The sequence below is a fragment of the Ctenopharyngodon idella genome, chromosome 8, assembly GCF_019924925.1.
Source record: "Ctenopharyngodon idella isolate HZGC_01 chromosome 8, HZGC01, whole genome shotgun sequence".
In the NCBI taxonomy this organism is placed as follows: Eukaryota; Metazoa; Chordata; class Actinopteri; order Cypriniformes; family Xenocyprididae; genus Ctenopharyngodon; species Ctenopharyngodon idella.
The window spans coordinates 28,948,095-28,962,472 of NC_067227.1; the positions used below are offsets into that span (position 1 = coordinate 28,948,095).

The window sequence follows — 14,378 nt, forward strand, 5'->3', positions numbered from 1 at the left end:
CTCAGAATCAGACAACTGCCTTCTAAAAATCAGCATCCACAAACACTTTTAACCTCAAGTAAGTTCCACCCCTCATGTTGACAGGATTGGTTACCTGTTTGTGATGGTAGGAGCGATTTCAAACCATGTTTTTGTGCCCGTCTTTGGTACACACTGGACTTAAAAATACTGAGCAAAGGTGTTGACTGATCTACAGTATCTCACAGAAGTGAGTACACCACTCACATTTTTGTAAATATTTTATTATATCTTTTCATGTGACAACACTGAAGAAATTACACTTTGCTACAATGTAAAGTAGTGAGTGTACAGCTTGTATAACAGTGTAAATTTGCTGTCCCCTCAAAATAACTCAACACACAGCCATTAATGTCTAAACCGCTGGCCACAAAAGTGAGTACACCCCTAAGTGAAAATGTCCAAATTAGGCCCAAAGTGTTAATATTTTGTGTGGCCACCATTATTTTCCAGCACCGCCTTAACCCTCTTGGGCATAGAGTTCACCAGAGCTTCACAGGTTGCCACTGGAGTCCTCTTCCACCCCTCCATGACGACATCACGGAGCTGGTGGATGTTGGAGACCTTGCGCTCCTCCACCTTCTATTTGAGGATGCCCCACAGATGCTCAATAGGGTTTAGGTACCCTCAGCTTCTTTAGCAAGGCAGTGGTCGTCTTGGAGGTGTGTTTGGGGTCGTTAACATGTTGGAATACTGCCCTGCGGCTCAGCCTCCGAAGGGAGAGGATCATGCTCCGCTTCAGTATGTCACAGTACATGTTGGCATTCATGGTTCCCTCAATGAACTGTAGCTCCCCAGTGCCGGCAGCACTCGTGCAGCCCCAGACCATGACACTCCCACCACCATGCTTGACTGTAGGCAAGACACACTTGTCTTTGTACTCCTCAGGCTTCCTTCTGGGATGACAGCCATGCAGACCAATTTGATGCAGTGTGCGGAGTATGGTCTGAGCACTGACAGGCTGACCCCCCACCCCTTCAACCTCTGCAGCAATGCTGGCAGCACTCATACGTCTATTTCCCAAACACAACCACTGGATATGATGCTGAGCATGTGCACTCAACTTCTTTGGTCGACCATGGGGAAGCCTGTTCTGAGTGGAACCTGTCCTGTTAAACCGCTGTATGGTCTTGGCCACCATGCTGCAGCTCAGTTTCAGGGTCTTGGCAATCTTCTTATAGCCTACGCCATCTTTATGTAGAGCAACAATTCTTTTTTTCAGATCCTCAGAGAGTTCTTTGCCATGAGGTGCCATGTTGAACTTCCAGTGACCAGTATGAGAGAGTGAGAGCAATAACACCAAATATAACACACCTGCTCCCCATTCACACCTGAGACCTTGTAACACTAACGAGTCACTTGGCACCGGGGCGAGAAAATGGCTAATTAGGCCCAATTTGGACATTTTCACTTAGGGGTTTACTCACTTTTGTGGCCAGCGGTTTAGACATTAATGGCTGTGTGTTTAGTTATTTTGAGGGGACAGCAAATTTACACTGTTATACAAGCTGTACACTCACTACTTTACATTGTAGCAAAGTGTCATTTCTTCAGTGTTGTCACATGAAAAGATATAATAAAATATTTACAAATTGTGAGGGGTGTACTCACTTCTGTGAGATACTGTATTTATACTATACATGGTTTGTCTTAAAAGCAAATTAAAAACGCCACATAGACATATAAACAACAGTAAAAACTTGATTTTCACCTAGGGTCTTTAAATCAGGATTGATTCCGATTGGCTGTCAATGTTTTTTCAGTCATCAGCTCAGCTGGAGGAAATCACTCTTAAAGTGATTCGAACAATATAGTTTTTTTTTGTGCTGTTTTCGTTGTAGTTGTGGTGTGGACTCTGCGATTCGTTTAGATTTAGAACAATTTCTACATTTAGAGCATCTTTATTATTATCTTTGTAGTTATCTTTGTCGTGGGGTGTACGGCATGCACAGAAAGCTGTCTGTCATCTTGTGAGTAGGCCTACATAATGTGAGTTCTCTTTCATGTCATATTGCACATTAATTAACTATTTTTAATATCAAGCACTCACTGATTTTGGGTTGGAATTAAACTCTGCCGGACACTGGCCCTCCCGGAGCAGGATTGGTCACCCCTGCTCTAACATGTCAACAACTCCTGCCCACTAAAAGCTGCACAGATAAATTTGCATACCCTGATATATATAAATTATACACTAAAAAATGCTGGGTTAAAAACAACCCAAGTTGGGTTGAAAATGGACAAACCCAGTGACTGGGTTGTTTTAACCCAGTGGTTGGGTTAAATGTTTGCCCAACCTGCTTGGCAGTTTTATTTAACTCAACTATTGTTAAAAAATTACTATTTACTTGCTATTTACTACTATTTACTTAAAATTACTGTTATATATATATGTATGTAGATTCCCCAGCCATAGCAAGCAGTAATGTTTGAAGTTTAATAAACAAATTTGAACAGCTAGTTTATAAAAGCAAAATAAAAGAATAATAAAAATCAAGACTGACTGGCTAGCTCTTATGTCCAGGGCTGTGAATGTTTATATGGTTGTCAATGAATGGGACACTACATTTTATTCTAAATTAAATAATTTCAATACATTTTGGCTTTAACAAGATTTCCTCACGAAATCCAGTGTCCTTCATGATTCCTATTCTTTCTGAAAGCAAAGCACTTGAATGCGAAGGCAGCGTTATTCCTTATTTCCTTACAGGAATCCAGATAATTTGTTTACCCAATTGTAGATGCACTCATACTGCTGCAGCTCACATGTATGAAAAAGGCTCATCTGAACTAGTTGAAATCAGCTGCCTAGTAGAGAGGTTGACTGGCAAAATACAAAAATACTAAGCTTAAAAGTATTTAAATACAAAATTGTATTTTGTATTTCAAATAGGTATTTCAACTACACGTATTTGAAATACTGCCCATCCCTGCTTAAACCCTGTCCCTGCAAGCTTGCTTTCATGTGTCTTCACATTTGAGTGCAATTCCCACATCTCAATATCCAATTTGCACTCTAAATATAGCTGTAAAAACAAATCAAATTTACACAGTAAAATACAGTTTTCCATTCGAAACAGTAATATAGGCTACCATAAAAACAATGCATTCTGGGTAATATATTTGTCGTTATCAAGAAAGTAGCCTATAATATTATTTGTTTAGTTTCTTTTACAGCTATTTTTAGTGTGTTAAACTCAGCCACGTACACACTTTTTCGGAGTGACAACCGTATTTAAATGCGGGAGTGAATCCCCTAAATTATCGTTACATGTGTGTACGGAACACGACTCACCCCGAAAATGCGATGATTGACAGCTTGGAAACCATAGCAATGTTCTGGCGTCTCTCGTGTTTGGTATCCGTCATTGTGACCAAAGTATATTACAGTGACAAAACACTCGTTATTTTCAGCAATTCAATTAAACACAGTCGACGCAGGCGTCGTGTTTTGTTTATGCGTGTACAGCCTTCACACAGAGCGCGCTTTCTGTGTTGCCATGATCACTCATTATAAGTGTTTTTGGGCTTGTTGTTTAAGCTCGTCTCATAAACCAAACGGGTTTATGGGGTTATTAAAGTGAGCAGACATGAATCGCGATATTTCTGCATAAAGCATTTGGATTTATTTCCGTTTATTATGGGCTTGTTCTTGTTCGCTGATTTTTCTAGCAAGATCTGGCAACACGAATGAATCAATGCTCGTGCTTTCCCTGTGATTCACCGCGCATACAGAAGAGAGACACATCTCCGATGTACGTTAACGGTTTCATCGCAGCTTTAAAGTCAACATAAAAACATATATCATTTCCTCACCTCATTTCATCATTTAATAAATTCCCAGAAATTAAAATCAAGCCCCACCCTACACATTTCCAGCTTTGAATATCCTGTTCCTCTCAGAAATATCACATTAGAGAAGTAAAATGATTTCTGAATGTGTTTCATGTTGATTTAACACTAAAAGACTGGCAGCGGTGTGGGTAATTACGCTCAGCTAAATTATTATGATTTAATGGTAAATTCTCACATTATGCAAATTGATAGCCAATTACACAGCATTCCCTCAGGAGAAAACCAGAAAACAATTAGCCATGAGACTTCAGTGAACATCGTGTTCAAGATTAGCACTATAAAATATCAGATGGTGTCAGCATATCTGAAGAAATGACCATAAAACATACATTACATTTTTGGTGCCACTGCAGATGTTCAGATGTGATTGAGAGTCAACAGACATTGTGTTTTCTGAGTTCTGTTCACTTTATTTGTGGAATAGACTTTACACCTCTGTGCTTTTGATATCTAACTCTTTAATCTTCTACCAGGAGCCGTTTCATCCAAAACCCCCTGCCGAAAATGAGCAGGTGCCTGACCAATGACTAAATTTACCACTTCACACTGTTTTATGAAGCTGGAGAGAGAGGGGAGAAAAGAAGACAGAACCAAAACGAACATAAAAATAACAATGCTTGTAAACAGAGTAACAAATATATTTTTCATCACAGTCAAGTGCAAATTTGCATTCCTCCCGTTTTGCACTCATTTCCATAGATAATTGTATCTTTCATTTCAGTTGTAGTAAAAAATAATTACACTATTATTGCCTGTCTCATTGCTGCTTAGGAATTTTAAATAAACATTAACAGAGCATCAAAACAAATTAGAGAAATGGCTCACTGGACATAGCCATGTTCGATGCATGAACTACTGTATAAAAATAGCTAGCTAGGGTTTAAAGGTTACACTTAATTACCAAGCCAAATGAAAAATAAGTTGAAGTGACTCTAATTACTGCTGTAAAACTTAATGACAGTGGTAAACGCCCTCAATCCGCTTTAAAATGCCATAGAAACGCTTCATTTTCCCATGGGAGAAAACACATTAAAAATACCTACAACGGTATCCATGCATATCTGTGATCAAATAACACAAGTCCTTCTCAATCGGCCCTCACACACACACACACACGCACGCACACACTCACGCACGCTACCGCACTATCCAGCCTTAGATTTTTGCAAAGAACATGCCTGAATGTTTTTTTGTTTTGTTTTTTGTTTATCATTCTTTTTTTTCTAATGTGCACATCTGGTGCAGCACATTTGATCATTAATACTCTGTAAATATCATCTTTTTTTCATCAATGTCAAAAAAGAAAACAGGACAAACGAAACAGAGGTAAAAGAAGTTTCATGCAAAAGTATGTGAGAGTAGCATGTTGGCAGCTCCATTCTTTGCCATGGTATCTACTATACAACAACATGCATGTTTGGGTAGGATTGCTCAGAAATCTCTCTTTTTTTGTGGGGATTTGAAGATGCATGTGATCTAAAGAGGTATGATACAAATATTGATACATATACAGTACACCACCCTCCTTTATATCGGCCATCTTTTTTGTAATAGCATTTTTCCTACTTCACGGTCATTCCCACCTTTTGTAATCTCTCCTGCAACTGTATTACGCAGTGGACGTATAGGCATAATTCCTGCTTGTTGAAACATTGCATATCTTTAAAAGTAAAAGGCCTTCTGTGCCACTATAACTGCTGTTTTATCATTGTAAAATGCGTCTGATTGAGTTTGTCTTTTCAGTCTCCTCCAAGCGCGTACGAACAAAAAACACGTCAGCTCATGCGAGTCCGCGTCGAATTGTCGATTTGGAATGAAGCAGATTCGTTACGAGATGCACTTTGTCTTTTCTGTGGCTCTTTCCTGGGAGAAGCCCCCATCACTTCCTTTCTGTTGTGCAATAGAGGGATGCTTGTGTGCTTGTGGCGGTTATAAGGAGGAGATCTTCACTGTCTCATGGGTGAAGGAAGAGCGAGAGTTGCGTAAGATTCCGGGAATGGCAGGAGAGGGCGGCAGACTCTCGTCAGGAGTGTTGGCGGGAGGGGTGGGTATACTGATTATAGCCGCTGTGAAATCCCTATCCTCACAGTTCAGCTTCAGGTCTTCTGTCCGGGCGTTGAGACTGGAGCGGCTGTTTGGATGCACACACACACACATACGTTCACAAACACGCACACAGAAAAAGTTATAGGTTAGATGGGATACCATTGTAATTGTTACAGAAGTTATTGTTTTTGTTGGAGTTATATACATAATATTTTTTAAAGAAAAATTACAGTAAAAGAAGCTGTATTTACCAGTGTGTAAAAATATATATTTTTAGAATTTATTTTGTTTTTAATATTGACATCATCATTATTAGGCTATATAAATGATCTATTATGACAATAAAAAATTATAAGAGAAAAAAAATAAGAATTATTTTAGACATCTTAAGAAGAATGTCAATTACTGTAATACTGTAATGAATAAACATAAAATAAAATATTAATTATTAATAGTTATTAAAACATGAAAAATAAAGATATATATATATATATATATATATATATATGTATATATAACTTATTATAAATACATTTATGAAATAAATATATAATTATTAATAATTGCAAATCATTATATATATATATATATATATATATACACACACACACACACACACACATATTATTTACAATTATTCTAAATACATTTATGAAATAAATATATAATTATTAATAATCGCAAATCATTAAAATCATAATAATTATAAAACAATATAACCTAAACTGAAGTAAGTAATATAATGATATAGTATTTATATGTAAAATATTCATTATAGTTGATTATTTACTGTTTTTGGAAGTTTCTTATGATCACCAAAGTTGCATTTATGTAAATAAAAATACAATAAAAACAGTAAAATTGTGGAATATTATCACAATGTAAAATAATTTATTTTAATATATTTCGCAATGCAATTTATTCCTAATAGAAGGTTACAAAAACAGCATTTATTCGAAATAGAATTTTTTTGTAAATATAAATGTATTTATTTATTTATTGTATCAATTTAAAGCATCCTTGCTGGATAACAGTATTTCTAAAAAACGAAAAAATATTAATTAAAAAAAAATGTATGTATGTATGTACAGTATGTGTTTATATATACACACATACATACATACAGTATACATGCTATATATATATACACACACACACACACAATAATAATGATAAATAAATATGATATATATAATTGTAATGGTGCTAAAAATATCTATACACACATACATACAGTATACAAGCTACAGTATATATATATATATATACACATACAGTATACATGCTATATATATATATATATATATATATATATATATATATATATATATATGTATATATATATATATACACACAATAATAATGATAAATAAATATGATATATATAATTGTAATGGTGCTAAAAATACTAATTTTCTTTATGCAAAATAAAGTAGAGTCAAGTTTATTTTTAAGCTTTTCACAATACGTTTTTCATAATACTTTTTTCTTTCTTTTGATTTTGGAGTGAAAATGACATGGTCTGCCATACCTTTGTGTTCCAGCAGAGGTTTTATGCACTTGCAGAGTGTCCAGCTCCTGTACGCTGCCCCGGCTGACGGATACGGTGGAGTTGGCGAGGCGGATGGCTCTTCTCTTAGCTCTGCGTGGGCAGCAGGATGTCGTCACCCCCTGCTGGCTGGAGATGGAAGTGCTGCGGCTGGTACGATAGCCTACTGACTCAGTCATACACATCTCACTGAACGTCAGCTCATCTGTGAACTCATGATTCTGTTGGAAATTACAGGAGGAAATGCTTAATGAAACCTTCTGGATCATGCACTTTGATCGAAAAATGTGTGATAATTTGTGTCCAGTAACAGGCTGAGCAGAAGAGCTGTACTTACGGTTGTCTTTTCCAGACAATGTAGCAGATGATGATGTTGGTGCTCAAAGGAAGATCTGTTCTTCAGACACAGAGCACTGTCACTCTCTCGAAACTGACAGATAAAAACACCACAATAGTTTATTTAGGGCGATCCATAAAAACCATGTCTTTAGATACAAGCACCCTAAAACATCAATTTTAAGTGGACACAGATCTATTTAAAGAGACCACGACTATTTACAGCCTTCAGAGGATGTTAGCACCATCAAACTTCAGGTTTATTTTTGTTAAAGAACAGAAACATTTTGTTCACTGTCATCGCCAATGTACTATGGCTGGATAAGTTTTGTAAAAGATATTTTTTATGGTCTGACATATTGCTATTGATTATTTAAAAAAAAAAAAAAAAAGGTTTTAAGAACTTTGAATTTTGTATCTTTGATATAAGAACATGAGGATGTGATTCCATCAAAGATCTGGTGGTACAACTCTGTGGAAACTCAACTCAGACTATGTAGAAAACACTCACGCTCCCTCCAGTCTACCAGAGTACGTTGACGTAGCCTTTTTAGCTGATAATTCTGATTATGTTCAAAATGGACAAATTTCTGCTCTTCCCTCTGAGAAAACCTCCGAATGAAATCTACACTGATCTACTGATGTTTTCAGACTGCAAATCTGCAATCAGGTGTTTTCAATCTCATCTGAAATGAGCAGTGTTGAGGGTAACGCATTACAAGTAACATGCATTACGTAATGATTATTTTTTGGATGTAATGAGTAAAGCATTACAAGTAACATGTATTATGTAATCAGATTACTTTTTGATGTAACAAGCATTACAAATAACATGCATTATGTAATCAGATTATTTTTTTGATGTAAAGAGTAAAGCATTACAAGTAACAAGCATTACGTAATCATTACTTTTTGGATGTAACGAGTAAAGCATTACAAGTAATATGCATTATGTAATCAGATTTTTTGATGTAACAAGTAAAGCATTACAAGTAATATGCATTACATAATCATTACTTTTTGGATGTAATGAGTACAGCATTACAAGTAATGTGCATTATGTAATCAGATTCATTTTTGATGTAACTTGTAAAGTAACGCATTGCAAGGAATATCCATTACGTAATCATTACTTTTTTGATGTAATAAGTAAAGCATTACAAGTAACGTGCCTTATGTAATCAGATTACTTTTTGATGTAACAACCATTACAAATAACATGCATTATGTAATCAGATTACTTTTTGATGTAACAACCATTACAAATAACATGCATTATGTAATCAGATTATTTTTTTGATGTAAAGAGTAAAGCATTACAAGTAACGTGCATTATGTAATCAGATTACTTTTTTGATGTAAAAAGTAAAGCATTACAAGTAACATGCATTACATAATCATTACTTTTTGGATGTAATGAGTAAAGCATTACAAGTAACATGCATTATGTAATCAGATTACTTTTTGATGTAACAACCATTACAAATAACATGCATTATGTAATCAGATTATTTTTTTGATGTAAAGAGTAAAGCATTACAAGTAACATGCATTATGTAATCAGATTACTTTTTGATGTAACAAGTAAAGTAACGCATTGCAAGGAACATCCATTATGTAATCAGATTACTTTTTGATGTAACAACCATTACAAATAACATGCATTATGTAATCAGATTACTTTTTGATGTAACAAGTAACGCAACGCATTGCAAGGAACATCCATTATGTAATCAGATTACTTTTTGATGTAACAACCATTACAAATAACATGCATTATGTAATCAGATTACTTTTTGATGTAACAACCATTACAAATAACATGCATTATGTAATCAGATTATTTTTTTGATGTAAAGAGTAAAGCATTACAAGTAACGTGCATTATGTAATCAGATTACTTTTTTGATGTAAAAAGTAAAGCATTACAAGTAACATGCATTACATAATCATTACTTTTTGGATGTAATGAGTAAAGCATTACAAGTAACATGCATTATGTAATCAGATTACTTTTTGATGTAACAACCATTACAAATAACATGCATTATGTAATCAGATTATTTTTTTGATGTAAAGAGTAAAGCATTACAAGTAACATGCATTATGTAATCAGATTACTTTTTGATGTAACAAGTAAAGTAACGCATTGCAAGGAACATCCATTACGTAATCATTACTTTTTGATGTAATATGTAAAGCATTACAAGGAACATCCATTACGTAATCAGATTAATTTTTGACGTAACTGCAAATTACTTTCTAATAACACAAATATATTTATTTACAGACAAAAAGTAGTTACTGCAGCTGAAGCATTTCTGACTGGCCATCAGCAATCTTGTTTTGGAGAAGAAAAAAAAATCCACATACAACAGCTTGCCACATGGCGGCAGTTTATAGGATGGTGCACTAGAGTTCACTGTAGTGGTTGATGAATAGCACTGTAGTGACCTCTATGCATGAAAGAGATATATATACCACCACACAATATAAATCGTTTCAATTTTTCTATAACTACGGTAAAAAAATATTAAGAATTAAGAAAAAATATTACAGATAAAATATGTATAAGGAAGTCAGCTAAATGATCCAAAACAGTCAGCAATATAGTGAGTAGGCAGTGACCATGTTGTGTGACTTTGGCTTGCTGGGAGATTCAAATTTTGTTCCTGCTAAACTTGTTGCTATGATACAGAGCTGCTGTTCTTTGTAGTTTTAATCCATAATTACATAAATTACAAGGCTTTATTTAACTGCTTTAAACATTGCAACGAAGTTGCAGTGGGTTAAAACCTTCACTGCCCTTATGTCACCTGTGATTTTACCTTGCTTTACCACGCAACTTCCTCCCGAGACAGACCGCTGTCCTTGATGCCATTCGCACGTATCCGGTAACCTCTGTAACCTCTCGTTGTAAAACGATCACACGCAAGGATGTCATGTCCTGAAGAACAAGTCTCTCAAGAAACATCAGTCTCAGTGTCTCCCTTTTATGCTTCCTTGATACCATCTGGCCCTCGAGCTCTTTGTAGCTCAAGTCAAGGTGGTTTATCGCCATTCCGGCCGCCATCTAGAAGCAGCCCATCAGAAGCCTTTAAAAGCAGCCGATCTTATCGAGGAAAGAGAGGACGGGCTGTTCAGAGAGGCTGTGACAGTCAGGAAGGAGCAAGGACTGCTCTGTCTGCCCCGTCAGCCGAAACCAAGGATGGTCGAGGGAGTCGGGGCAGATAAGATCATCAATAATTGGACCTAAGCACAATTAGGTTTGTTTTTACTAAACGAAAAGTCCCAAGTAGACTGGAATGACGCAGCTATACCGCCGAAAACATTTGAGAAAGTTTGATCACGTAGGACGTGAGTGGAACGGATCTGGAACTGAGACAACAGCTAACATAATACAAAGCATTTCACTCCCATATAATTCAACACGGGAACTACATTTAAAAATGCCTTAAAGCAAACAAATTCTACACAGCTGTTTCAATAAAGCATCCACTATGTTATCTTGACTTACAACAACAACAACTGAGAAAAAGCAGAATGTGATACGTCCTTCAGTGCGACGCAAAATGAGAAAATTAAAGAAGCTCAATTTGTCATAATCTATTTCCTGTTTGACCGGGGAACCCAAAGTGAATTTTTCTGCCACCCAATCGCAGATATGCAAGCAATAAATCCCAAATAAATACATTTCAGTCAAATCCACGGGCTGCAACACTCTCTTTCCGAACACTCCATCAGGAAAAGGAGAGCAGAGGAACCTCAGAGGGTATTAAACCATCAATCACTGACAATTCCATTGTTAAAAAAGCGCTGATAGGGACGTCACATTAACAACACAATTTTCTCAGTGGAGATAGGAGATACAGCCATTGGATGACAAAACTACCCATGATTAGCATCTACACAGGCTGTACCGGTGAGTGGGGGGGGGGGGGGGGGGGGGGGGGGGGGGGGGTTCCGAAGGCTCCACGGTTAGAAAAGATGAAGAAATCCTGCAAATACAGTTCATTTAATGGTGAGGATGATGATGCTGGACTGTTCAGGGTGGTTGCTAGGCTGTTCACTCTCAGAAAAAAAGGTACAAGAGCTGTCACTGGGGTGGTACCCTGTAAAGAAAGTACAACTTTGAGCATTATTTACCCCTAAAGGGTGCATATAAGTACCTTAAAGGTACATATTAGTAGTACCCAAATGGTACATATTAGTACCTTTTGAAAGGGTACTGTCCCAGTGACAACTTTTGTACCATTTTTTTCTGAGAGTGTTGATAAGTGGTCGATTACCAGTTCAAAATGTCAAATAGTGCAGGATGAGTTACAGGACGAGTTACCTAATTACAGGATTAAGTTTAATACTTAACATACTTAAAAATAAATGATTATTATTGAAAAAATAGTTTTACATTTAGTGGTGCTTACGAAAAAAAAAAAAACTATTATTATTTTATAATATTTATATTTTATTTATACTATATTTATAAAAATATTTATTATTATTATTATAGTGATTACAGTATTATATATACATTTAGTGGTGCTTACTGAGGAAGCAAAATTATGATTAACAATAACAATATCAACAACAACAATAACTTTTAATAAAATGTAATTATTATTATTATTATTACTGTTGTTATACTTGCCTTAGTAAGCACCATTAAATATAAAACTGCATTTTGTATAAATTGTTTATAAAAACTAGTACTGTCAATCGATTAAAAAATTAACTAATTAATCACACATTTTTCTGTAATTAATCAACCTTAATCACATATTAATATAATATATAATTTCACATTGTAACTCTAAATTGATGTACATTTACATAATTAATGAAGGTATATTTTAAATATGTGTTTAATGGCATCTTTTTCCTATGTACTATGAATGAAGGGCAGTATCTCACTGATACCAATGATGCTACTGATGTCTCTGTTAAATGGATTTTTTTCCTCAATTTTAGTCATTAATTATAGCCATTCAACATTACAGTATGATTGAAAGTGATCATTTTTAACATTTAATAGTTTGTGAACTTAAAACAAACTATAAATTGAATATAGATTAATTCTTATTAAAGCTACAAAAGTAGTAATTTTCTTCTTGTCTTTTGTTCTTTGATTAACATTAATGACAGACAGCACTTTAAGACTTTAAGAGCTAATGCACATGACGCGGATCTGATTTTCTCACAACTCTACATTCATTTAAGACTTATTAACTCATTTAAGAGTGTGTTTACAAGGATACTCTCCAAAATCGCACATTTTTACAAATTTGTGGGTTTTTGTAATTTCAAACGCGAAAGAAAACTCAGTACTGGCACGTGTGTTTCGGATGAGAGAACACAAAGACGCTTCAAAGACAGCGCACCAGTACCGTATTTGAGTTCTCTTTTTCATCTTATAATGCTTGAATGGTTTAAAAGCAAAGAAAAAAAAGAAAAAAAACTATGCTGCATCAATTGCGTTAAACATTTTTAACACATTAAACTGAATTTGTTTTTTTTGTTTTTTTGCAGAATTAAAGCGTTTATTTTGACAGCCCTAAAAAAACAAAACAAAAAAAACAAAACAGATTTTGTACTTTTGAACATTTATACCAACATAAGAACAGGTAAATCACACATAAATCACAAATTGGCACACATGAACACTTCCTAATGACCTTTCATCGAAGGTCAAGTCTCGCACAGACTCGAGTGCTGCATAACAGTGCGCAGAGACAAAAGAAAGACCTAAGTAGAAATTCAAAGCCAGAATAGGCTGAAGAGTTGAAAAAAGCCTTCGTCTGGTTTATAAATAGCACTGCAGGCCTGTTAGTAATGGGTTTATAGATCCATTCTGAAAAAAATACCCCCTCACTCGGGGATTGTAAATATTGGATTATTGTGGGTTTCACAACCTGAGAAGATTCCGGAGAACTCTACCTGCTGCATTAGTAAAGGCGCGGATTGAATCTCTCTCTCTTACGCTTTGAATACAGCTACTTTTCCTGCGTAGTGAAGATGGATTTCAGCAGCGGGAAAAGGTGTGTTTATGGAACAGAGCTTTGCTTTAATCCCTGTAGTTATGATCTGATAAACTGACAGGCCACGAGGCTGCGGCAGATACGATTTCAAGACCAACACACCACAAAGCACTTCAAAAAATCATGCAAGCTGTAAATCCTGCTTAAAAGAAATGGTAGAACATAAAAGAAGTTATCTAGCTTAGTTATCTGACAGCAGTGGTCAACATTCACTTTCATTTTATGGAAAAGCTGCTTGGACAATCACACAAGAAATACACATCTGGAACAACATGTGGGTGAGTAAATAATGACAGAAATTTTGACTTTTTATCTCACAATTCTTACTTTTTGCAGTTGCGAGATTTAAACTTGCAATTGTGAGTTATAAAGTCTGAATTGCATGATATTAAATCAGAATTGCATGTTTTAAAGTCAAAATTGCGAGACAAAGTCGCAATTCTGACTTCTTTTCTTACAACTGCGAGTTTTTATTACGCAATTCTGACTTTATATCTCACAATTCTGACTTTTTATTCTCAGAATTGCAAGATATAAAC

At 35.3% G+C, this 14,378-nt stretch overlaps 1 protein-coding gene across 2 annotated transcripts in view; it reads right to left on the reverse strand.

The window, feature by feature from the left end:
- Positions 1–4,257: 4,257 nt before the first annotated feature.
- kcnd1 (potassium voltage-gated channel, Shal-related subfamily, member 1) overlaps positions 4,258–14,378 on the reverse strand; it is a 70,306-nt gene continuing 60,185 nt past the window's right edge. For both annotated transcript variants that reach the window (XM_051904227.1, XM_051904226.1), the window contains exons 5-7: positions 7,806–7,898; positions 7,451–7,689; positions 4,258–6,004 (exon numbers count right to left, since the gene is read on the reverse strand). In XM_051904227.1, the coding sequence (XP_051760187.1) occupies positions 5,803–6,004; positions 7,451–7,689; positions 7,806–7,898 (534 nt within the window). In that variant the 3' untranslated portion in view covers positions 4,258–5,802. The remainder of the gene's footprint in view (positions 6,005–7,450; positions 7,690–7,805; positions 7,899–14,378) is intronic.